General features: G+C 42.5%; 1 protein-coding gene across 2 annotated transcripts in view; it reads left to right on the top strand.

Annotated features, from left to right (window-relative positions):
• Positions 1-26,924, top strand: part of CUL1 (cullin 1) — a 90,805-nt gene that overhangs the window by 11,714 nt on the left and 52,167 nt on the right. For both annotated transcript variants that reach the window (XM_032483273.1, XM_032483272.1), the window contains exon 2: positions 18,404-18,704. In XM_032483273.1, the coding sequence (XP_032339164.1) occupies positions 18,565-18,704 (140 nt within the window). In that variant the 5' untranslated portion in view covers positions 18,404-18,564. The remainder of the gene's footprint in view (positions 1-18,403; positions 18,705-26,924) is intronic.

Below are 26,924 nucleotides of genomic sequence, written 5' to 3'. Positions count from 1 at the left end.
TCCCCAGGGCCGTCTGAAGACAAGGCCCCCTGCCTTCTGATGATAGATACGCTTTGGTGGGAATCTGGGGAAGGCCCCCCTCCCCGGTGTTGCCAGTTATCAAGGGTATTGTGAATTTTCCAGGCACCGTTAATTTAATTCATTTTGACTTAAAAATAAGCATGCTAGCTTTGACACCCTTCCCCCCCCCCAGAAGTTTTTTGTTTTCTTTAAGTACCATGTTAGGAATTTCAAGGACATCTGATAACCTTTAGTGACGTGTTAATATGAAGAGTAGCAAATGCTTACTGTGTGTCAGGCGCCTGTCTAAACATTTTATTGACAGAACTCATCTATTTCCTCACAACAATCTTGTAAGATAGGTACTGTTATTTTCCCCATTATTTATATATATATTTGTATTCAAAATTGCAGATCATTCTAGTCACAGAAGTTAAGGGATCTGCCCAAGTTCACACAGCGTGTGAGCTGTGGAACCAGAACTTCAAAGTCCCTTTTTCAGTTTTTTGAAAACTTCCAGTTGCCATTTACTAAGCTGATCTCATGGCCCGCACATTAATGGACCACAGCCCTCAGATGAAACACATAACCGGTGCAGATAATCATCATCAAGTGTAATACCATTTCTCCTTGTTGCAAAGTGAATGAAAATGCTTAGAAATGAAATACATGCAAGCCCCAGGCTAGGCCGTTGAATAAATTCGCCTGTGAAAGCGTTGTGTGTGCTGAAGCTGAGAGCTGCAACTCAGCCCTTGGCCGTTCATACGGACGAACTGGTCAGTCTCCGTAGCACCTCTTAAATATTAAGTGGTTGTGGTCATCTTCAAGTTTTTAAAGCAGTTTATACCGGTGACGCTTCCACCCTCCTGGACGTCACATAGTAATTGAACTAGGAAGAATTTATATACTAACTAAATTGAGATTCAGTTATGAATTGAACAGTAGTTAAGACTTTTTGAGTGCCTGTATGTAGATTTTTAGGATTTAAAAAGACCTCTGCTATTAATTGTTCAAGTACCAAGAATAAAAATTGTTTCCTAATTCCTAAGATGTTCATAGGAGAAAATGCCATACTTAATGACATTCAAAATTTCTCATAATTAGCAGATTGTGTGTGTTCAGGGAAGTGAGTTGAATTAGCATATTTTTCTCTATTTATGTAATTAGAAAGACAAAGATTGATCCCAAGGAGAAGGCGGCTATATTAACTCATTTAGTGTTAAGTTTGAGGGCCTACTAATTTCAAAGCTCTGCTAGTATTGACAGTATTGACGTGGGAGGAAGCATAAAACTAACTGTGAGGCTTGAAACACACTTGCTCTAGTCCTCCCCCAGGATGGTGGGTCCTGGTCTTGTTTCTTAACTTTGCAAAACCATCAGGTTTACAGTTTTATGGAGGTTTGAATAATTATAGTTCTCTTAAATGTTATACATAATGCAAATGGTGTGCCCCACCCCCTCCCCATTTTTCTCAGTACTGTACCATGTGGTAGAAAATTAAATGACATGTAATTAACGTGTTCTAGCATGTTTCTTTGTTGTAGTTCTGTACGCTGATGGGCTGGGTTGGTTTTGGGTTTTTTTAAGTATCATCAGTGATTTAGATGTGTCCCCAAAATATGTGGAGGAGTACTTTCACCAGTGTTTCTGGAGCCCCTGCGGTGCGCCAGGGCACTGTCTGGTCCTGAAGATTCAGCTGTGAATTAGGCCCCTGCCTTCCAGCCTCTGGGCGGAGCCCACAAATCAGACGTACTGCCTCTATTAAATCCCAGGGTCTTGGGGCCAGAGTCTGAATACAAAGAAGAACCTCTGTTATTGATATACTTTCCATTTTAATAGTAACAGGTATAAATATAAAATCCACTTATTAAAACATCCATTATTCAAATAGCAATAATTAGCAAAATAACTTAATTTTGAATTAAGAAAAATAAGCAAATATAATATTTAATATCAGTGCTAGTGTTTTGTTTGCTCATGTTTTCTAGATTATAAAATGCAGGTTATTTCATGAGCAAAATAGAGAAAGCAAAAGCTAGCCTCTACTTTCATTTTTTGGTTTTGATTTTTTTTAAAAAAGACCTTTTTTTGAGCATTTGTAGGTTCACAGTAAAATGAAGGGGAAAGTACAGAGATTTCCTGCATCCCCCTGCCATGACACATGCAGACCCCCCCCCCCGTCATTAACATCCCCCTCCAGGTGGTACATTTGTTACTGTTGATAAACATGCAGTGACACATCATAATCTCCCAAGTCCATAGGTTACATTAGGGTTCACTCTTGGTGGTGTACATTTTATGGGTTTGGACAAGTGTAAAATGGTGTGTCTCCATCATTATAGTATCATAAAAACAGTTTCACTGCCCTAAAAATCCTCTGTGCTCTGCCTGTTTACCTCCCTTCTCCCCCCACCTCCACCGGCCCCCACCCAAACTCCTGGCAGCCACTGACAGCTTTTTGCTGTCTCCTTTGTTTTGCCTTTTCCAGAATGTCATATTTTCGGAACCACACAGTATGTAGCCTTCTCAGAAGGGCTTTTTCACTTAGTAAGCATTTAAGATTCCACCATGTCTTTTCATGGCTTGGTAGCTCACCTCTTTGAGTGCTAAATGATATTCCATAGTCTGGATGGACCACGGTTTATTTATTCATTCACCCGCTGAGGGACCTCTTGGTTGCGTCCCAGTTGTGACAGTTACAGAAACAGGTTTTATAAACGTCTCTGCAGGTGTTTGTGTGCACTTCAGTTTTCAGCTCCTTTGGGTAAATACCAGGCAGCACAGTTGCTGGATTTTCTGATGCGAGTGTGTCCAGTTTTGTGGGAAACTGTACCATGTTGCTTTCCCACCAGCAGGGAATGAGAGTTCCCGTGGCTTCGCCTTCTCACCAGCGTTTGGTGTTGTCAGTGTTCTGGATTCAGGATGCTGTAATAGGTGTCTCACTGTTTTAATTTGCATTTTCCTGATGATGACACAATGTGGGGCATCTTCTCATTTGCTTATTTGCCGTCTGGGTATCTTCTTTGGTGAAGCCTTTGACCCATTTTTTAGTCAAGTCATTTTCTTATTGAGTTCTAAGAGATTTTTGTATATTTTGGTTAATAGTTCTGTATCAGATGGGTCTTTTCCAAACATTTTCTCCCAGTCTGTGGCTTGTCTTCTCATTCTCTTGACACTTTCTTTCCCAGAGCAAAAGTTTTTAATTTTAGTGAAGTCCGGCTTATCAGTGATTTTTTCCCCCATGGATTCTGCCTTTGGTGTTGTGTCTAAAAAAGTCACACCTTACCCAAGGTCATCTAGATTTTCTCCTATGTTATCTTCTAGGAGTTTTGTAGTTTTGCTCCACTTCTGTTTTTAAGGAAGGTTTTGCAAATAGTACATGCATAATGTTCAACATACTAAAAGTATCCTCGCACTTAATGGGTTTTAATCATTTTTTGACTAAAATCAAGTGAGTTAGATGGGGTTTTAAGGATCACCTACTCCAACGTATTGGTTTTTTCAGAAGGAAGAAGAGAGCTGTTAGCTGGGGAATTCCTACTAGGTACCAGCCATAGAACTAGACCTTTCTACATGTGATGTCTCATTTAAATCTCTGTAACAACTCTGAGAAGTTGGTGTTTGGATGGTTTAATTTAGGAGTTAATAGAACTAGAAGTGTAATCCACTGAATCAAATGTCTCCTTCTAAGTGAATGACTGGCGTTGCTCCCTGGCTTTGGATATTATGTGTTTGTCTCTTCCCCGTAGTGACTGATGAAGTATTTTCTCAGTCCCGTGTGGGGTGATCTGAGCTGGGGATCATCCTGGTGACATCACCAAGGGGACCCCTGTCAGAGGGCAGCGGGAAACATGAACTTTCTTTTGGACTTAGAATTCAAGGCTACATACGTTCAACTGTGAGACATTGCACGGGAGTTTTATTATGAGACAGCTGTTGTAAGTAATTAGCAGTGGTTGTATTTTATTATTTTTTAATAAGATCTGTGATTTGTGTTAGAAGTTGAAACATGATCAGTGTCATGTGGTATTCAAATATAAGTTTTATAGTAGTTATGCTTGTATGCTGGCCGTAGAATTTGAAAGGAAAACATGTCTCGCTCACTTCCATTGTGCAATGGTGAACGGGGTAATAAGTCATCGCATTATCATTATTGAGCTAGTCCTGGCTGACACCAGACATCAGGAGAGGCACGTTTCTGTTGGTTTCTATCAGCGACAGAGTCTAGCACCTTCTCCCGGCCGTAGTAGGTGGTCCGTTTCCCTGTGGCTGCAGCCTGGCTCTCACTCTGTCAGAGCTGCATCCTTTTTTTTTTTTTTTTTTTAATGGAAGTACTGGGAATTGAACCCGTAACCTCGTGCATGCTAATCCTGCGCTTTGCCTACCCTCCCAAGGACTGCGTTCTTGAGAGCACCATCTCCTGGCACTTCCTACAGTCAGTGACTTTTTCACCATAGACCTCCTTGATTTATCTCAGACCTTTGACCTTGTCGAGGACTCGAAGTTTTAAGTTCCTTCCTTACACTTTGAAGATTTTACCCATGTTGATGCCAACAGTTTTACCTTTTTGCAGATTATTAAATGTATTTCTTTAGGTGTGATTTCCTTGGGCTACAGTCCTGTATTTTCAAACTGACTGGGCATTTTCATTTTGATGTTATTTTTAAAAATCGCTTCATATTCAGCATATCAAAAATTAAGCTCTTTGTCTCCCCTCTAGATTCAGGCTTCTCGTAACTTTATTTTTCTTAACAATATCACCTTTTCTTTTGGGTTGTTTCTCTTTAACCCCTTTTACCCATGGTGTTTTGCCAATGTGGGAAAATTTTTAAATGAATGTTCAATTTAGTGATATAAGGAATTTTATAATTATAGATTTATGAGCATCTAGATGATCATCACTTAATCTAGAACTTCCATGAGACTTCGTGCGTGTAAATTCCTATTTATTTATAATTATATTTGTTACCAGGTATTAACTAAAACAGAGAGCACCAGTGGTTGAGATACTGTGTGGCCAACTAGGGCTCACAGATGTTTTTATAGCTTTTACAGTGTAACTTTTTGCTTTTTTCCAATCATGAAAGATGTCCAGTAAAGAACAACAAACATCCACTCCTGAGAAGTACACGGTAACATATTTTAAATATTTCCTACCTAGGGTATAAAAGCCATTATGTCTAACTACTGTAATTCCAAAGCGTTGATGAGCACAACTGATACTGGCGATAACTGTCATGGCATAATGGGAACATCTGTGATTTCCTGGTGGCAGAGTCAGAGGTACCGCTAAAACTGCTGTGGTCTCTGCCTGCATTTGTAATTGGGGGAACTGTCGACTCTCGGTCAGGGGTTAGTGGGGAATAAGATGTACTTCCCCCCTGCCGTGTGCGCACCCCCCCCCCCCCCCGAATTCTCTCCCTGGACCCCTACTGATGTCTCATACCATCTCCACCCCGTTTCTTCCCTCCCCCATTTGTGGCCATTTGTATAAGGGTTCTATTTATCCTCCACTTTTTTCTTTTTGAAGAGAAAAACAAAGAGATCTATACCTGTGTGTTCATATGTACTCCGCCCCTCGCACATAAAAGGAACCTTGCCTTCTTCAGTTACTGTGTCCACCACTGAGTTGTCAGTAAATGGGGGTCGCCCTCGGTCCTTTTCATAACCACACGGTGCTCCGTTGTGTGGGAGCTCCCATCCTCTCCTGATGGATTTTAGGTTGGTTTTCAGTCTTCGGCAGTGACTAAACTTGAGTTTACAACTTGTAGTTTTTGGCCAGTTTGTTTTGGGGATAGATTCTTAGGAGTGAGATTGCTGGGTGATAGGGTCAGTGCACCTGTGTGTCATTAGATGTGGCAGTTCTGTCTGTGTAACTGAACATCCCCACCAGCAAGAGTTAAGTCCTTCTGACTTAGTAATGTAGCATCTGTCAGATTCCAGAATCGAGTTAGGTTTTTGGAGATTTGAAAGTCCGGGTTTGAGAGACAGCCCTCTTCATCCTTCATCCCCCAGCCCCCTGCCTACACCTCCCCTACCCATCAGCTTCACTGTCATTCCTGCTTTGTGTGGTCTTAAGCATCTGGCCTTTGTCTTTCCGTTGCTGTGCCTCTTTAAGTTAATTTCACTGCTGCCAGGCCCCCTTTCATCCCGACTCCGCGGAGCTGTCAGACTCGTGTTTCTAAAGTCACGTTAGTCGCGTCACTTCCCTGCTCTACAGCCTTACCTGACTGTGTTGCCCCCTCAGAATAAAGGCCCCTTGTCCGGTTACTCCAAACCCACCCTCCTGCCTCTGCCGCTTCCAGCATCACTCAGCCCCCTGTGCTGCCTTGCGCTCTCCTTCCCTTTGCTCAGCACCCTTCCTGTTCCGCTGCTGCCCCCAAGTCCTACCTGGGAAGCAGTTCAGAGCACACACTTTGTAAAACCTCCTTGGTCGTGGTAGCCTGGAAGGATTTCTCTCTGACCTTGGGCTGAAGTTTTGTCTGTGTCTTTACTGTGGTGGTAAAACATCTGTGCCACGTGACAGCTCTCCTGGTACCTTCAGCTGAGTCTCTTAAATTAGGTGTTCACGTGTTTATGTTGCAGGAAAGTAGGAGCCCCTCTGTTGTTAACATCTTAAATAGCAGTTCTTCAAGCTTTCTTTCCAGTAGAACACCTGATAATACTAATTTTCGGGCTCTGGCTCCTACACATGCAGAACCTGGTCATTGTAGAAAGATGCATGCCTTTCTGTGAATGAACTGAATTTGACCCATAACAGTTTATAGCTGATATGCTTTAAAGCTGTCTTTAAAAACAATTTTATTGAGGTATAATTCGGATACCATAAAATTCTCTTGTTTTAAATGTATAATTCAGTGATTTTTAGTAAAGTTAGAGTTGTCACAATCCAGTTTTAGAACATTTCCATCACCCACAAAGATCCCTGTCTGCAGTCACTCTCCATCCCCACCCTCGCCCCCACCCCACCGCAGCCCCAGACAGGCACAGGTCTCTAGTTTGTCTGTTCTGTACATTTCACGTAGTAAATGGAACCCTGTAACATGTGGTCTTTTCCTCTTGGCTTTCATCAGTGTGACACGTTTGGTGTTGGTCCAGGCTGCGGCATGTATCAGTAGCCATTGGCCTGCTGGTGGGCATTTGGGTTGTTCCACTCTTTGGCTTTTATAAATAACATGCTGTGAACGTTTGTGTACAGGTCTGTGGGTGGACATATGTCTTCTTGTTTTGGGGGGAGATACCTAATAGCGGAATTGAAGGGTCATGTGGTAAATTTATGTTAACTGAACCTGGTCTTTAAATGGCCAAAATGTTTGATTACTAGCTTTGAGTAAAGACATAAACATGGCAATTTGAGCGCTTATGATACATTCAGGTCTTGGGAATTTGGCTCTGAATTGATTGTTTGAGAAACAGCAGAGCCCATTTCCCATCTGGGTGTCAATTTATGTTGTTTCTCTTAATATTTAGCCATGGATTTAAAGGTTTTGAATGACTAAGTGGAGACGAAATGTCCGCCAATATCTCTAGAAAGCCATCTATTAGGGTGTTGATTGGAATTTTTTATGCTTCTTGTTAACTGTAATTGTTTAAACTTAATTGTAATTGTTCCCTAGTTCTATCGAGAAATGGAATAATATGTTTAAGTTTTATAAGTAAGAGTAAATTTTGCAAGCCTTGTATTTCAGTAGTGAAGTCGGGTAGGGTTATCTAAGGTAGTAAACACCCTTCCTGGTAGATGTACAAGTAGAACCTAAATACTGAATGCAGAAGTTTTTGGTCTACATTTGTAAGATATTGGCCCCTGTTGTAAACTGACTGTACTTCAATTTTAAAAAATGTAAAAAAAAAAAAAAAAAGATATTAGCCTCTACTCTGGTGTCTTTAAGATTCCTTTGATTTTAAAAAGTGAAAAACTTAAATAATTAACATTCAGATACTAATAAATGAATGTTCAGATGAACTAGAAAACTTTAAATCCTTTTGGGGGTGTATGAATAAATGTCCTTTTCATGAATTGCCAGCTCTTCCTTGAGCTGGTGGTTGCAGGCATTTGGGCTTGTCAGTATACAATCACGTCGTGAAGCTTTCACTCATCTTTTTTGCTTGGCTCCTTTGGAAGCTGTGTTGTAATCTCAAATTGAAGAGTAAGTCTTAGTGGCAAATTTTTAAGGAAGTGGAATTAAGAAGTCTCCCCCTCCCAAAGAAACAGCGTGGAGTTGGGGAGGGGGGTGGTGATGGACAGAACATGGCTTTGGAATCCACATACTTGGGTGTGAATCCTTGTCACTTATGAGCAGAGAGGCTTTGGGCAAATTACTCAACATCTCCAAGCCTGAGTTTCCTCATTTGTAAGAAGTAGGTAGTATCATGCAGAGAATATGACTATTGTAAGGACTCTGTGAGAGAAAATATTAAAACTCCTATTGGCACAGAGTCTAGCACCTAGGCCTACAGAAAGTATGCGTGAACTCACACGGAGCTCCCACCTGACGGACACTGTCGGGGTGGTCCTGGGAGGGAGGGAGTGGAAGGTGCGTGGAGTTCGCTCGTTTAACAGAATGAAAGACTGCTCGTGTTTTGGCACCTGGCCCGGGCACCACTGTGGAGGATGGGTTGGAGGGGGTGTGACAGTGAAGAGACTTCTGTTAGTGACCGCAGTGAGAGATGACAGTGACGCCCAGACTCTAGACGTTGTAGTGAGTATCAGGGGAGGCAGATGATACAAGAGAAGAGGGTCAGAGTGAATGGAACTGACCTTACATCGGGGTAAGAATGGGGAGGAATCAGGGCTGACCTGTCTTGTTGAGATGGGAAATACAGAGTGGGGTTAGTTTGAAGTGGACAGTCAAGAGGCTAAGCATGACCCTTAGTTTAAAGCTTCCGTGGAGGAGCTGGGAGGAAGGTGGAGGTATTTGTGAAACGGAGACGTGTCTGCGGTTAGAAGGTGGTGCTTTCATTACTGCCAGGATTTTGGATTGGGCTGTGGAGGCTTCAGTTCACTAAGGTGGAAGAAAGGCGGGGTGAGGTTCTGTTTTACTCACGGGAGTTTGTGGCTTCTGGAAGATCTGGGAAAGGAAAGGAGATGGGCGAGCTGGATTCAGGTGCAGCTTGGAGAGTAGGGGAGCCCCACACTGCCCTGCTGCTGCCAGTACCCGACTTCCCGAGTTTCCAAAGTGCGACCGCAGAAGTGCAGTGAAATCCCGGCCAGACAGTCTGCGAAGTGTGCTACTGCCTGATCTCAGCTGTGCAGGCCCCCCGCTGGCTGGATCCGCCTCCTAGTCACGTGTCGCGTTCGTTTAAAACTTTAATGGAATTTAAGAATTTCTAATAGAGTTTAAGAATTTCTCTGATTGAGAGCTTTCCAGTCTCAGTTCTAAATGGCACTGAGATTCCTTTGTATGAATCGACCCGATCATAATAAAATATAACAGTATTTCCAGGGATGCAAGCGAGAAGCAGCTTCTGCAGGGAACCCACTTCCCCGCCTGGAACAGACCATGCCCGGCGCTGCTTTCCAGTCCCACCCCAACTCACATCCGAGTCCTGAGCTGTACCCCGGCCCTCTCCCCACATCCTCTCACTTTTCTTTCTGCTTTTACCATGTGGGTTGTGGAGGTTTGCAGAGTGTTTACTTACAGAAAAGAGAAATGACAGTGTACCTTTCACTCAGCTTTTTTTTCCTGCAGTATTTCAAAGTAAACCCCAGCAGTCTTATCATTTCCCACACAAGAGTACATATCTGACAAGGATGGTAGGAGGTTTTGTTTGTTTTTAAAGGAGCTCAGTAACCCACAGTAAGCCACGGTGCCGGAGCCTTACCCAGCTGAGAGCTGAACCCTCCCATTCTGTCGGGGAGGGCCAGCCTTCCCTCCTGCCGCAGAAGTATCCCTTTTTAAAAAATCTCACGTATAAAAATAGTATCATACTATATGTATTTCTCACTTTTTTCCCTCTGAACGCTTTCTAAAATTAAAATTCATCCATGTTGATGAAAGTAGCCAAGTTGACTAATTTGTGTGCGATCTACTGTGTGGCTGTCCCACAGTTTACTTGTGTTAATTCTCCTGTTGTCGGTGAGCATGTGGGTTGTTTCCAGGTTTGGGTTTTTATTCTTGTTATTCTTATAAATAGTGCAGCAAATGCCTGTGTTCATGTGTTTCTTGATGTGCATAGGCAAACATTCCTCAGGGTCTAAGTTGTTTGTTTTACCATACGTTTCCTATCTTGTGTGCCACACTGCTTGTAAAAGCCAGGTGTTACATGCAGTTTTAACCAAGTGTTAGAATTGTAAGTCATTACTGAGTAATACCCAGGATCATTTAAATTTAATCAGATTTAAAGTCTTACTAAACTAGAAAAGCCAAAGTTTGTCTTATTTTATTAACAGTGAATTTTAACTCTATTTTCATTAACTCTACTACAGACTTTTAGAAGATACTGTAGCATTTTAAGTCCGTGCTTTGTTTTCATCTTTTTACATTTTTCAAAAGCAGGTACTCAACTAAAGCAGCTATGGTCTTTTCTCTCTCTCTCTCTTTTTTTTTTTTTTTTTGGAAAACATTGTTGTTTTCCTCTTACAGCTCTGAGTTAGCTTTGTTTAACACTGTTCAGTGTTGGCTTGTGCAAAAGCATCTGCTAAATGTATTTGGTCTTAATTTATAGGAGCAGAGGCAAATATCAGGACTGGATTAATAGGCAAAAATAGTATCTGGATTTTTTTGAGTATTTGAGGTGAAATTGAGGGGACACAACTCTTCTTAAAATTTAGGGGTTCCTCCCCTAGAGGAGAAATGTAGTTATGTTCCTTAAAGTCTTACGAGTTTATACTCCTCTCTGTTCTGTATATAGGAATTGTTAGGGGAATAGTACATTAGGAGAATGCACAAAACTTAATCAGTGAGATGTGGTGAAGAAAGGCTTGGCCCTGTAGTCCAGTCCGAGGACCACGGCCCCATCCTGCAGGTTGGAAGCCATCCTCCTTCCTGAGACTACAGGCTTCAGTCCCCCTGGTGCCTCCCCGTGGTCCTCTTTCCCTCATCTGAACAAACATCACCAGAGCTGCACTGTACGTCCCCTCGGACCCAAGTTCCTAGCCCCATCCTCCCCACCTCAGTTCTTCATGGAGCTTTCTGGAGCCCTGTTATAGGAGCCAGAAACTCCTCTGAAGCCTCTTCACATTCCTTCAGCCTCCTCGCTCTTTCTCAATGACAGAGGCTCCCGAGAGCTCAGGTGTTCTCCCACATCCCACCTGGCTCCCGAGGCTGGGCTGGGCCTTCCAGGGCTTTCTGTCCGAGACTGACCTGGAGGCTCTGCTGATGCCCTCCCCGTGGTGATGGACTGCTCACTGCCCCCCCTCCCCGACTTCAGAATTGAATTGGCCCCCCAGCGCCGGCTCAGCCTCCCTCTCCGCCCAACACCTGTTGTCTCAGGTGACTCAGCCTCCACCCCTAGCTCTGCTCCGTGGCCGCCGGCCTTGGCCCTCCCACCCGGCCGCCACCTCCAGGGCTACCAGTCCAGCGCCCCTTCCAGCAGCCCGGCCCTCGCTCTCTCCCTTGAATGGGAACAGGGGCCTTCGAGCCTTTCCTGGTTCCCACATCCCCCGACAGCTCTTTTCACTCCTTCATGACCAGATTTCTTAAAGATGGTCTGCATTTCTGTCCCTCCCAGTCCACTCCGGCTGGCTTCCTGGTCTTAAAACCCACAGTGGAGCCTGCCCCTGCTGAGGTTACCAGGGACTTCCATGGAACTAAAGTCAGGCTGCAGTTCAGCTACCGTCAGGATGAGGGAAATAATAGCTAGCGTTTATCAAACTCTGCCTTGCCACGTTGAATGCTGACCCCCATAGATACTAAGTGATTTACCCAAGATCATACCAGAAGGAAATGGCAGCGACTATATTAGGCCAAGCCACATGTGGTCTTTTTTTCCCTTGGCCTCCAGGACAGGTCTCGTCGGTTTTGACCGTGACTTTGCAGTTTGGACTTTGTGGGTTTCCCGCCACCTAGTCAGTTTCTTGTCATTTCTCGGGGTTCAGTTTGAGCCCATCTCTTTCTGTAATTCCTCTGATTAATTCCAGTCCCCAGATTCAAGTCGTGCCCGTTAGAGGTGAGCTCTCCCCATCAGCTTCCTGGGATGATCCCCAAGATCATCATCACCACCTCAGATTCAGGGTGTCTGAAGGTGACTACCTCCCGCCAGGCTCCCTCCTCTCCGGTGTCCTGTCCTGCAGGAGTCCATTATCATGTAGATGTAGACTCGCCTGGGTGTTGATCAGACACCTTCAGGTCAACAGAAGAGACTCCTTAGAAGGCTGCTTATTGCAGTTTTGCTTATAACTGTGCAAAAGTAAACACCGAGAAGCTCTTTGGCCGGGCAGTGGTGTGGGGGACCTTAGAATAGAGTATCGCTCCCAAGACTGGTGAGGTGTTATCTCTCGAAGTGAAGTGACCTTTCTCTTATTCAGTGAAAAAAGTTTGAGAACAGTGTGTGGTTGATCCCAGGAGAATTAGGAATCTGTAAAGATCACAGATTTTTTTCTCCTTTTTTATTTTTTTAAGTTATGTTGTTCTTTGAAACATTAGTGTTTCCTTGAAAATCCAATCCTGAGATACGTTCAGGAAAAAATACTCTCTTGGCCAAGTCAGTTTGAGTGGGAGATGCTTTATACTGTTGGGTTTTTTTAGCCGAAATTCATAAGGCGTGTTCACTTATTAAGGCCTCTGAAGTCTTGTGGCAAACAAAATATTTAGCTTCAGGAAAGCTAGCATTTCCCCAGATTCCCTTGATATTCCGTTCAGTTGATGTTCCGATTAGTGTTGAGTAGACGGCTGTGGTAAGTGCTCTTTTAAAAAGCCCTTTTATGATTAATGCTTCTCGATGTTCCGAATTATTAATGTCACAGAGGATATGTTTTTCAGGATTCTTGGAGGCCGTTTGGTTAGTTCACACTTCTGCTCAGTGAAGGAATCTTCTGCACCGTTAGTCTTGGTACAAGTCTGATTAGCTCACAGTTTGCATTGTCAGAAAACTTGTTTCGTATTGATTCTGTTGGCTTTCCTGTCCTTTTGGAGTAACAGTGTTCTCCACAAGGCAGGGCCTTAGAGAGACAACCTCCCTTCTCCTGTCAGACACCTTTGTTTATTTTGATTCCTGTGCTCCGCTCCGTTGTCTTAGTTTCCTGGGAGAGAGGAGGATGAAGGACGGTCAGGGGGGTGAGCACATGCTGTGCCCTGTCCAGGCTTCTGAGCCCGTGGCCAGCTCTGCCATTGGTTCCCGTCCTTGGTTGGTCACATCTTGTGCCTCGGTTTCCTGTGCTTCCTGCGGATCTGTGTCTGAAAGCCTGAGGGCTCCTCCTGGGTGTTCCTGACCACACCTGGTAAACCCTGTGATGCCAGGCAGCTACCAGACCAGGGTACTGCTGAAAACCACCTGATTTCCTAAGTGTCAGTTGTGTTTAGTTTTGCGGGGGTTTTTTGTTTTTAACATTTCGGCTTCTTGGACAGCCTAAGTTTTTTGCCTGTGTGATATGAGTTATTGGGGAAATATTTTACCCCTTACCTAAAAACCATTTAAGCCTCTGACTTCTCATGAAGTCTGCTTAAGATTATTGATAACTTTTGATGGCCTGGATAAGAGACGGAGGAGGGCATGTGGTTTATTCCTGCAAATTCAACATTGACAGATAAAAGTCGTTCTTTTATGGGTACCTGTATTAACTATTTTATTACTCCAAATGGTTTTACAGTCAAACACTTTGATGCATGAGCAGATGAAACACAACCCCCCACACACCCCGAGGTGGAAAACTCCATTACTAGAGCATATTGGGTCCATTTGTGTCCCATGGGGGAAGGACTTGACTCCTGGCATAGGGTCAGCAGATCCCACCCTCCTGGCCCGCCTTCAGGGACTAAGCCCATGGGCACATACGGGCTGGTGCTGCTGCCCCAGGTGCCATTGCCAGGCAGTGCTGGGTGCATGGCTGCTGGCTGGGTGGGTGCCAGCTTCGTGGGGGCCACGTGACGGTTCACTCCCTTCTCTGCCCGGTCCTGCCTCCTCACTTCACCTCGCAGATGTCACCCCTAAGACGCATTCCACTCAAACTCTGCCCCAGGGAGCCCAGCATGAGGCCAGCAGGTCAGCTGCTGTCAACATGTGACCTGACCTGTAAGACATTTTCCTGATGTGCTTTCTTGTAACGTTTCTTATTAGACTTGATTTCTTTGCTGCAGTATTAGTGATAAATGTTAAGTATATAAATGTGAGGCTCTCTAGGGGATATTAAAACTATAAGACAAGATAATTCTCTTTAAACTTCTCAATTAAATTGATGAAGACATCTGAATTTTTGTGAACCTCAGACCAATTATAAAGGAATTCTGGACCCTCAGTGGGGACAACTAGAAAAAGGGAAGGAGTGGTTTGAAAGAGAAAACAATAAAGCAACTAAAAGCAGGAATAGAATATTTTGCTAATTTTTCGGCATAGTCTGTAAGCTGAGATTTGCTTTGGCCCCAGATTTCCATGCTTTGAACTAGACACAAAATGTGTGTAATAAAGTAGACTTGACATTTTAACATGAGAAGGTTGTATTTGATCTTACAATATCAGTGAATCTTGACAGAGTTAGACTCGTAACTGGAATCAGATGCATAATGCGAGGAAGAAAGAACATGTAAAGAAAGTATCTGGGTGCAGATGTCAAGCGAGGACACTGACATAGAGAAAAACCACTGACCATTTTATCTGGTGTGTTATAACTACCCTGGGGTGGGCTGTGGTGGGTGTTGGTTTAATAAATGATATCTCAGTGTGATCCTTTATGCTGTTCTGATATTTGCAATGCTTTTCTTAGTTTAAAAAAATCAGACTTTTTTAAACAAAACGTTTGTTAAATTTCAAAATATTTGAATAGATTTAATATTGATACAGTAAGAACTGATTTGTTCTTTCCAATTACCAGCTCTTTTAATTGGAGCTCTTTGGGTTTATAAGATTAATAGATAATCAACAAATCTTCTTTCTTTTTTTTTGCTTATGGCTCTTTTAGTGGTTTCCCTGTTCATTGACACCTTAAAAGTGAAAGGCCCTAAAGCTGAGACTATAGAGTGTTCGGGAAGACAGGCTTGAGAATTCAGAGCACCTGGCTTGTGGTCCTGCCACTTTCTAGCATTGTGATATTGATCAGGTTTGATTGCTTCTTTGAATACATTTCTTCATCTGTAAAAGGGAGAGCTATCTTTTAAGGTGGGACTATAGATAATTTTGGCACACAAATGCATGGTACATAAAGTTTCCAGTTAACAAGTAGGTTATGTACCAAAGATGGATGTGTTAGCTTCTTAGACACTTTATTCTGTGGTGGTAGTGTCATAAAAGTAGACCGTGTCTGCTTTGATTTCCTGTTAACAGTACATAACCAGGGCAGAGGACAGTGCCCGGCACATGGTAGTTTCCTACCAAATATTTGTTAAATAAATATTAATGGTCACTGAATTTCTATAACTCTCAAAAGTCTGCTTAAATACCATGTTAGTATATATATGTATATATTTGCAGTGATCAGGATAACATAAACTATTACTAAATGAAACAGCTAGAAATAAACCTTAGTCTGAAAGCTAGTGTTTGAAGGGAAAAGTTTAAAGGAAACAAGATAGAATTTGTGGGGATTCTCAAGAGGGATTGGGGGCAAGTTTAGATGCTTGATGATACTGGTATTTCCTTAATTCTAAATCCTTTAAAAACATATAACTGGTCAGTTCCTTAATTGACTCTTGTTTATTCATGCAAAACACTGACCTACGTGCTGGGCTTTGAACTGGGCTCCAGGTTGCTGTGGTGGGAGAGACAGTCCCCGTGACTGGGACCCTGCTCACCGGTGCACAGAGGGCCCCAGTGTAGACACGGACCCCGGGTGCGAGCTGAGAAGGGGAAGTCCTTAGAGATAGTGAAACTGAAGCTCGTTTGGGAGTTGTCTGATATTTCTCACGCGGCTGGAAAACAACTTGACGAAGAGGAGCTTTCCAGGCAGAAGTAGCGGCAAATGCACAGGTCTCAGGAGTGGCAAGGAGACTGACCTGCCAGGGCAGAGTCCGTGTGACTGTCCCCAAGGGGTTGCAGGGGGAGTTTTGTAAGAGGCAGGTGAGGAGAGAGATGTGACTGTGCCGTAGTAAGTAAGGATGTCTCTGCTTCAGGCTGCTTGGGCTCCCGCTGCTCTCAGGATGTCAGCTAATCACATGGACAGTTTTAGACTCAACTGCTATGTGAAGAATGGACGGGGAATGATGTAAACATTGAGAGGTATGGGAGTCCAGTTTGACTATTAAAATAGTGGTCCAGGTAAGAGAGGAGGAGGATGATTATTGGAAGAGGAAATAGAGATGGGCAAGTGGATTTGAAATGACCTGAAAAGTTAAAATCAGCTCATCAATGTAAGAAACAAGGAATGAGGCGTTAGAATTATTCCCAGGTTTCTGACTTGTGGATACGTGGAGCTGCCACTTACTACGACTGGCAGCACTGGTGGAGAATGGAATCTGGAGGGAAGTCCCTAGCCCAGCTGCGGATGTGTTGGGTGTGAGACGTCAGGAGACGTGAGCTGGGCACTTGGATACAGAGGTACGTCTGGAATGCAGAGAAGAAATCTGGGCTGGAGGTAACGCTGTGACGTACCGGCATATGGAGGTTTGAGGGAAGAAGGTTTGATATGTCCACATACTAAGCTCATCTGTCATAATGCAGCTTACTTTTTTGGTACCCGGTTGAAATGATAGATGAGGTAAAGATAAAAATGGGGAAAGCAAGACTTTTTCTCAGTTGCTGGTAGGAACTAAAAGAAAAAGGAGTAAAATAGAGCATCTCGATGGGTGTGGGAAAGCTTACTGTCTAAGACAGAATTAACTGATTGTGAGTCTGGGGAATTTAAGTGATAATTTCCCTTGAGGGAAAATCTAAATAAGTGGCAGGGAAAGGAGTGTAGGTTTAAGCAGGTGATGCTCTCAGGTGGTACTTCAGTCCAAGACACCCTGGTTCCAAGGTGGAAGAAAGGCAGGTTGAAATTATATTTGGGAAACATTTACAACAGTTGTTAGTTTCTGTAAACTTGGGAGTTTCTTGTGTTAGATGTTTTGGTATTTCATAACCTTTTTGAATGTATGATATAAAATACTTCCAGGATCAGAAACGGTGTTGTGGTTTCATAAAATATTAAGTCCCATAACTTAGGTAATAAATATTAGAGGTGATTTCAGTTTCAGAAGTTCAGGCTTATCCACAGGCATGACCTCCGTTGTCCTTAAACGTGCCTTGACCTACGGGGAGCTCCGTGATGCCGTCAGGGATCCGGATTCACGAATCCCCTGCTGGGGTCTCTCAGACTCGGACCGCAGACTCTGACAGCCCCTTCTTACCGCTCCAGACACCATTCACCTCCCAACAACATTTATTTTGTGGAGCTGTTTAGAATAAGTCTGTGTTTCCTAGTTTTACACTAGAAATACTTGCTTAAAAAACCTCCACATTTTGATGTGATGAACATAGTCAGTCCTTAAAGAAAGTGGTATTGTACATTGGGAAGTACTGACTTAATATGGTGTTGAGTAGCTGATGTCCTTTATCTGTGGGTCCGTGATCCGGAAGCATTAGAAAGTGCATTTTGCAGTAGCTCCATACACTTAGAAATAACGGCCATTACCATTTTTTCAGCATTACTACATGTTAAATAGATTTGCCTCCGTTTTGCAGGCTCAGACGTTGAGGCTTACAGGAGTGAGAAGTTGAGTAACTTGTCCAGGACCGTATGTTTGGAGGTGTGCAGCTAAGCTTCATACCTAGGTCTCCCTAAATTCAGGGCACATTTTAAATTTTGGTAATTCTTGCCCCAGTCTCCTCACCTTCAGCCTCATCAGCACTGGCATTTTGCCAGATGATAAGTGAAAAATTATTAAAATTCACAGACAACTAGTGAGTTTGAACATTTGGTTCTTCTGTTAGCTATTTGCGTTTCTCTTTCTGGGAATTTCCTTTGCTTTTGTCCCTTGAATTTGTCTTTCTAACTGTTATGTAAATGGAGTGATATAGTTTGTTTTGATGCCTTTAGAAGGCCTGTAAAACGACATGCCCATTGTGTTTGTGCGAGTTTAACCCAGCTTTTCTCGTGAGCGCTAATAGTCATAATGATTTTGAACTAAATGTCTAAGTAAGCATATTACACAGACCGTATAATATGAGTGTGTTTCCACAGAGAAAGAAATAATCTCTGGATTAGAATGGTACCTGCTAAGGCCTGCAGACTGAGTATCTCTGCCAGCGTGTGGCGGACATCCTGTTCCACCACCCCCACCCCCTCCCCCCAGGATGTTGGGAAAGGATTAATTAATTCCCTTTATTTCTTCTTCAGGTTTGCCTGCAATGAGATTTCATTCTCTACATTTAAAGGACATCCTTTCTGAGCTGCTGTGAATAAATTTGGAATGATACTGTATATTTTCATCTAATGGAGAATTAGCTGTCCCTTGAATAAGGATTGCTGCACTGGACGACTTCAGAATATTACTCACAATGTCATCAAACAGGAGTCAGAATCCCCACGGACTGAAGCAGATTGGCCTTGACCAGATCTGGGACGACCTCAGAGCTGGAATCCAGCAAGTGTATACCAGACAGAGCATGGCGAAGTCCAGATACATGGAACTCTACACGTATCCTGCTGCCTGAGCTGCGATTTAATGCGTAGGGTTTTGATTATTTCCTAGTCTGATCTGTGGATTGATAGAAATTTCACATCATGCTTTCTCTTTCCAGTTCACCCTATGATGTAATTATAAGGTTCCTTTTCAGCTTTAAAAGTGAACTCATTTACCCTTCTGGTTTTTGAATGAAGTGAAGTTGGCTGGTTGGTCATCTAAAGCAGTGCCGGTCAGTACAGTTGCCACTAGGCATGCGTGTCTGTTTACATTTGCACTCATTAAAATTAAGTAATTAAAAATTCAGTCCCTAAGTCGCGGTACCCGTGCTTCTGGTGCTCAGTAGGTAACAGGCTTCTCCTGTCCTTGGGGAAAGTTCTGCTGGGCAGTGCTGGTTAAAGCAGGGAAACCCTGGCTTCTGCACTGTCTGTGGCTGCCTCGGTGCTCTGGGGCAGAGTGGAACAGCTTGCATCAGTAATGGTCTGGTTCACAAAGCTGAAAATATTTGCTCTCTGGTCCTTTATGGGAAAAGTGTGCTGACTCCCATCTGAAGGGTCACCACATAGAGCAAGAGTCACTGTTATGTTTTACAGACATGGTGTTTCAGTATTTCGCTCACTGGTCACATGGTCTGTGATGTGTGCAAGGACTGCTGTTTGCCACGAAGGTCATAGAAGACGCAGCTCCTGTTGTCTGTTTCATGCAGTCGACCTTCCTGATCTGCACATGCAAAGCTCCACCTGGACTGGTCATTTTATACAAGGGGCTTGAGCATCCGTGGATTTTGGTATGGGGGGCTTCCTGGAACCTGTCCCCCACAGATACAGAGGGATAGCTGTACCCTGAGACTTACTATTTAACTTGTAGAGTCTCTTGATTCCACCCAAATATGAGAAATTGCAATTTAAGCTAACTCACTAAAGGGCAGATGGCTCCTGATGTGCTGGTTCTGGGAGTTTAAAGTTGCTAGTTTAATGGAGATTTAAGTTTATCTTTAATATGTATCAGTGATTGTCAGACTTGGTTATGTGATGTTCCAGTATGCCCTCAGCTAGGCTAAAATTTTACAATCTGTAAAAAAAAAAAATTAACATTAATTTTAAAAGATATGAAACTATATGCCTGTCTCTAAATTACTTTAAAACTTACTGTAGGTATATACAAATATTCATAAATGTGTATATACTTACACAGTAGAATCCTTTTAAAAAAAACGGCTTTATTGTGATATAATTCACATACGGTAAAACTCACTCTTTTTAAGCGTACAGTGTGTTTTCAGTATATGGTTGTGCAACCATAACCACTGTCTAAATTTAGAACATTTTCATCACCCCCCCCCCCGAGAAACTGTACCCATTAGTAGTCACTTACCATTCTGTCCTCCCCCAGTCCCTGGCAGTCACTCAGCTACTTTCTGTCTCTGTGAATTTGCCTGTTCTGGACATTTCACATAAATGGAATCATTCAGTCCTTTTTATGACTGAATTGGATGGATATTCCATATTTTGTTTATCCATTCATCACTGATGGTTATCTGGGTGGTTTCTACTTTTTGGCCATTATGAGCAGTGCTGTTGTGAATATTGTATATGAGTTTTTGTGTGGACATGTTTTTAATTCTCTTAGATATGTATGTAGGAGTGGAATTGCTGGGTCATGTGATACATAGAAAACTTTTAAGGAGGGTAGAGTCTATGCAAATGAGAGGATGTTAATCCACTCAGCAGGGTTGTGTCTTGCTAGGTATGACAAGGTTTGGGGTTTTTTTTTAAATTCTTGTAAGCAATAGAGCTAAAGGCGGTGATTCCAGTGGTGAGCCAGCAAGCCGCTTGGTTGGATTTCTGGTGCGCAGTAAAACGCGGGAGACTGCGAAACTTTAGTCGCAGGAAATTTATTAATTGCAATTTCTGACCAAATCAGATTGGTTCTTTACCCAATCAAATGTTTTGCTTTTAGAACTCTGAGAAAGTAGAGACTTTGTCTGCTAGCTGCAATCACTGAATTCTTTTATTCTATAAATAATTATAATTTGTAGTTCTAATATCTTCTATTTTAATTTTTTTTTGGAATGCTACTCTTAAATTGAATGTTATTCTTCCAGTTTTGTCTGAGAAGATAACAGCTTCATCGAACAGCTTAGTACGAATGGGGACTCCAAACTGAGTCTAAAATATCTGACATTAATTCTTTAGATATTATTTATGAAATCATGGCTACCATTTAAGTCCCCATGTCTGAATCTAGAAACTGCCTTTATCCACTGTAAGGCCTTCAGGTTTTGTATTTGAATGAATCACAGTTCTCTGAATATTTCCTTATGAAGTTCCCAAGAAGAGGGTTTTGATCAACTCTTAATATATCAACTTTTAGGATACAGATGAAACAGAACGTATACTTGTATTTATTAATTTAATTATTGACAGTCATGAAGTTTTATTCCCCCTTCACCTGCATTTCTAGGTAGAAGAACTTGAGTCATCTGACACATTTTTCTAGAACACATCTTCACTTCCGTGTAAGATACACTTCCATGTAAGATACAGTACTTTTTTTTTTTATTGAATTATAGTTGATTTACAATGTTGTGTTAGTTTCTGGTGCTCAGCAGAGTGATGCAGTTCTTTTTCAGATTCTTTTCCATTGTAGGTTATTACAAGATACTGAATATAGTTCCCTGTGCTATACAGTGGGTCGTTGTTTATCTGTTTTATATATAGTAATGTGTGTATATGTTAATCCCAAACTCCTAATTTACCCTTACCCCCCTTTTCCCCTTTGGTAACCGCAAGCTTGTTTTCTATGTCTGTGAGTCTGTTTCTGTTTAAGATGCAATACATTTTGTTTGTTTTTGGGGTTTTTTAATTGAAGTATAGTCAGTTACAATGTGTCGATATCTGGTGTTCAGCATAATGTTTTGGCCAAACATACATACATATATTTGTTTTCATATTGTTTTTCATTATAGGTTACTATAAGATACTGAATATAATTCCCTGTGCTATACAGAAGAAATTTATTTTTTATCTGTTTTATGTATGGTAGTTAGTGTTTGCAAATCTCAAACTCCCAATTTATTTCTTGCCACCCTGGCCCCCCCTGTAATCGTAAGTTTGTTTACTGTGTCTATGAGATCATTAGTGTTGTCTTTTTCTTTTTTAAGATTTCACATATTAGTGATAACATACGGTATTTTTCTTTCTCTTTCTGGCTTACTTCACTTAGAATGATGATCTCTAGGTCTATCCATGTTGCTGCAAATGGCATTATTTTATTCTTTTTATGGCTGAGTAGCATTCCGTTGTATGAATAAACCACAGCTTCTTTATCTAGTCATCTGTCGATAGACATTTAGGTGGTTTCCATGTCTTGGCTGTTGTATATAGTGCTGCTGTGAACATTGGGGTGCATGTATCTTTTCCAATTTGAGTTACCTCTGGATATATGTGCAGGAGTGGGGTTGCTGGATCATATTGTAAGTCTATTTTTAGTTTTTTTGGAATCTCCATATTGTTTTCCATAATGGCTGCACCAAACTGCATTCCCACCAGCAGTATAAGAGGATTCCCTTTTCTTCACACGCTCTCCAGCATTTATTGTTTGTGGACTTTTGAATGATGGCGATTCTGACTGGTGTGTGGTGATACCTCATTGTGGTTTTGATTTGCATTTCTCTGATAACTAGCAGTATTGAACAGCTTTTCATGTACCATAGGCTATTTGTGTGTCTTCATCGGAGAATTGCTTGATTTAGGTCTTCTGCCCATTTTTGGATTGGGTATTTTTTGTTATTAAGTTGTATGAGCTATGTATATGTTCTAGAAATTAAACCCTTGTCAGTTGCATCATTTGCAAATATTTTCTCCCATTCTGTAGGTTGTCATTTTGTTTTGCTTATGGTTTCCTTTGCTGTGCCAAAGCTTGTAAGTTTCATTAGGTCCCATTTGTTTATTTTTGCTTTTATTTCTACTGCCTGGGTAGACTGCCCTAGGAGAACATTGCTAAGATTTATGTCAGAGAATGTTTTGCCTATGTTTTCTTCTAGGAGGTTTATAGTCTCATCGTATATTTAAGTCCTTTAGCCATTTCGAGTTTATTTCTGTGTATGGTGTGAGGGAGTGCTCTAACTTCATTGATCTACATGCAGCTGCCAGTATGCCCAACACCACTTGCTGAAGAGACTGTCTTTTCTCCAAGGATACAATACATTTTGAAACTATATGTTGCCATAAGGCAGTTTTATCCCAGCCTCAGTGTGCATAACAGTATTTTTAAGAGTTTTCTCTTTCGGCTGCGTGTTCAGTCTCCCATGTAACGGCTTATCTGCACTGCCCTTTAAAGTAATCTCCTACAGGCTGGTTTCCAGTGAGAGATTATCTGACACTTGGGATTGCGAGGTTGTGTTTCAGGTTGGGAGGTGCTTTTGTTCCTGGGAAGGAGGAGCAGGCTGTGTGTCTCACTGTCCTAGTGTCACCCTTCAGATTAGTCAGGCCTTCTCAGGAGCCAGAGAGGGAGTGGGCTAGAAGGGGAGGAGAGGGAAGACCAGTGAGAGAAAAAGGAGGGTCCTTTCTCCAACATTCTAGCTCACAGCTAAAGCGAGATTGTAACCCTGTTTATCCTGGAGACCCATGGAACATTTTCTAGAGAAAAGTAACCTACTTCTGGATGTAAAACAAGTATTCTTACAGGGCGAGGGTAGAGCTCACTGGTGGAGCACGTGCTTAGCATGCACAAGGCCCTGGGTTCAATCCTGGGTACCTCCATTAGAATAAATAAACAAACCTAATGACCTCCTCCCACCCAAAAAAATTTTTTTTTTATTTTTTAAAAAAATATTCTTAGAGCTGTTAGGAACCTCTGGCATTTGTTGGTGCTATGACAAGAATTGACAAGAAGGTGGGTTGTTATACAACATAAACACTTTTCTTGATTTTTTTTCAATTCAAAATGGCAAAGGAAAGGGAATTGGAGGAAAGAAAAAGAAAGTCAGAGCATCTACAGTCAGAAAGATCTAGTTCAGTTAACTTTGTTTAAGCCATTTCACAAAGTCTTCCTTTTCCTTCTAAAGTTTAGCCTTAAGCCCTTGCTTCCTGCTGTGTCTGTTCAGCACTTCTGTTCAGTACTGATTTTCTCTGTCTTAGGTATTATAGTTACAACGCAACAAGGTTTTTTGGGAGTGGTTTTTTGGCAGTAAACTATAGGAGTACATTCTGTGCAAGTGGGTAAATAGTAGAAGGTTTCCCTTTTTTTGAACTTAAAATAGGTAATGAAACTTCTTATTCAGTTTATTGACACCATTATGTTCCGAGCACTGTGCCTGACCCAGAGACCAGGGCAGGTCTGAGTGGAGGACAGACAGGTGTGCGGCTGCCGCTTTAGATGTGGGTCCCTGTGCTGGGACTGAGAGCCACTGTCTGATCTTGTCCAGGCCTCGGGCCACCTGGCTGCAGGTGGTTTTTGCTGGGCCCCAGGTCTGCCTGCTCCGCACCTCCAGGTCAAAATTCTTTGTATCTGAAGTCATCATTCACCTCAAGGCATAATTTTAGCCTTCTTGGAGTCAGTTTAAACCTCCACGTTGATGTCTTTCTCTTTCTTTTTCCCCCTTTACCTGCAAAAGTTCTCAGACTTTCTCATAGAAAAGTTTTTCTCCCTGCAGAGTTGTGAGTGGAATTAGTTTATTCTGTTTTTTCAGCCTGTTTTTAAAAGTTCTTTTCCCCCAACCAGAACACTAAGGATCTCATGCAGATTTCCTAGGCTTGGCTGGTTGCCTCTCCGCAAGGAACAACATAAGCACACTCAGAATTTGTGTTAATCTCTGGCCCGACCCCCGGGACACAGTTCACCATCCCTGCCTGGGGCAGGGCCATGTGTTCGCCTGTGTTATGCGGGGATGACGCACCAGGACTTGCTGGTCCTGCTGCCGCTCAGCCCCTGCCAGCTGCACTGGCTGTCACTGCACTGTCACCCTGCTCAGTGTCATGCCTGCCCCTTGCCAGCTCCTCCAGGGGAGCTGTGGATGCAGGGGCCGTGTTCCGGGCAGCAGCCTTTCTTCTCGGCCTGCCTGCTGCAGAATTCTCTTTCCTTTCTAGAAACTCAGCCTCCTAGAGAAGCAGATCAAACAGAAAGAGTAACAGGTTGTTTGCACAATAGAGTAATGATGCTCCACATCTATTTTGAAATCACCATCTCCAATCAGTGGAGGTAGTTGGACATTTCTCATCTTGTACATTTTACGTTAATCTGATTTTGCTCATTTAATGAGCATGGCTTACATCAAATAAACCTAAATATGTAAAAAGCATGTGATATTTTTTCCAAATGTACAGTTCTGTTCACATGTATGTATTTAATCCCTGCTTTTAGAATAAGGCTCTGAAGGGTTTAACTGGTTCACAGAAGAAATGCAAATGGTCAGTAAGCAGATAGGAAATTTTCAACCTCCTAATTATTAAAGAAATGAAGAATTGAAGAAATTTTAAACCTGTCAGTTTGAAAACAGTTTTCAAGAAGTGCTCACAGCCAGTGTTGGCGAGAGTGAGGGGAGGGGGAGCCCCTGCGGTCAGACAGGGGTGTTAGTTTGTTTGGAGAGAAGTTTAGAAATATAAAGATGTAAAAATGTACTTTGGCCCAGTGATTTTTTTTTTTAACTTTTAACTCTATCCAAAGGAAATAGGTGTATTCAAATTGTATGTGCGAGGCTATTACAGCATGTTTTCATAATAGGAAACAATGGAAAACAGCCAGTCTTTAACATTAAGGGTTTTGTATAAAATGGCTGTAAACAGCCATTAAAAGTTCACTGAAGAATATTCGTTGACATGTAATAATGTTTGTGATAAGGGGGAGAACAGGATAGGAAGTGGTGTGTGTGCTCTGAACCCCCGGGGCACCCTCTCAGCTTTGGGAAATCTTTACCTGGTATTGAAAGTGGCTGCTGTAGGTGTTGGGCTTAAGGTGATTTTTTTTTTAATGATCTGTGCTTTCTAGACTTTCAGGGTAGAACATACTTTTTAAAATACAGTTCATTCGTGTTTGCTGGTTTTCCTTATGTGAATGTAAGTCCCAGTTATTACACTCACTTGCAGAAGTCTCTCTACCTTTCGATACTGACCTGTTACTATTGAAATAGTTTTTGGAATTGAGAAATTCGAGAGAGAGAACCCACAGAAATTATCATTATATTGCATTGTTGCCTCTAGAAGCAGTTTTTTAGTTTTTATTAGTATAAATATGGTGTTTAGCTTTTTTCTTCTAAACTTGATTCATGGTGTGTATACTTTGAGCACTATCAAAACAAATTTTATTGTTAATCACAGTCTGTTGGCATGCAGTCTTTGCTTTTGAAATAAGTGTGCATTTATTTGCTTCGTATGGGATATTCCTTTTCAGAGCTGTTCCTCTCACAGCCTAGAGAGAACTTGATTTTTATAACTTCACAGACAACAGTACAGAGTGGTCGGCAGGCCTGCTGTTCTTGCCAGAGTGCGCAGGGGAGCACTTGTTGACGTGTGAAGATAGGAAGGATTTTTAATGCAGCTTTTAGCGCCGAGTCTTTCCAAATGATCTTAATACAAGCAGTTGTTTAAATTTCCACTTGAAGTTCCAGTTGGATAAGAAGGGGTAATAGAGTGTGGTTCTGTTCTGTTTAGTTTTACTTCTTTAATTAACTTTTCTTTTAGAAAATGAAAATGGCTTCAGTTTGGTAGTAACTGAAAGGGGCAAACTGATTGCCTGGCTGGTTTACTTTACGGGCACTGCGTGGTGCTGGGTGACAGCGTCGACACCTGCCTTCCCTGGAGCCCACACAGGCTCCCTGGTCCTTCTCGCCCCTTACAGTCTCACACACGAGTCCTGGAGGTGGCCGGGGCGGGAGGCTGCCCGGGAAGTGTCTGGAGCTGGAGCTTTGCCTTTGACCTCTTTGCATCTCACCCGGCCCCTTTCGTGGTGACTTGTCCCTACCAGTCATGGAAAAGGTGTGTTCTGGCAAATGATGAGGCAGGTCTAGGACGGAAGAGTCGTGGGTCTGCTTCAGAGGCGGAACCAGGCTTGGCTGGGGAACTCTGAGTGCTGCCAGGCTCCCTGCCATCCCGGCCACTGTGGCCAGAGACCCCACGTGTCTGCCTAAAGTCCCCCCACCCCCATCTTCCCTGGGCTGTGTTGCCAAAGGAGCTCCTCCAAGGAGCCTTTTGAAAACAGCCTCAAAGTTTTAAAAGTCAGATACATGGGCTTGTCAGG

Source organism: Camelus ferus, chromosome 7 (genome assembly GCF_009834535.1).
Source record: "Camelus ferus isolate YT-003-E chromosome 7, BCGSAC_Cfer_1.0, whole genome shotgun sequence".
Lineage (NCBI taxonomy): Eukaryota > Metazoa > Chordata > Mammalia > Artiodactyla > Camelidae > Camelus > Camelus ferus.
The sequence above is the reverse complement of the archived record's forward strand: the minus strand, read 5'-3'. Positions and strand labels throughout refer to the sequence as shown.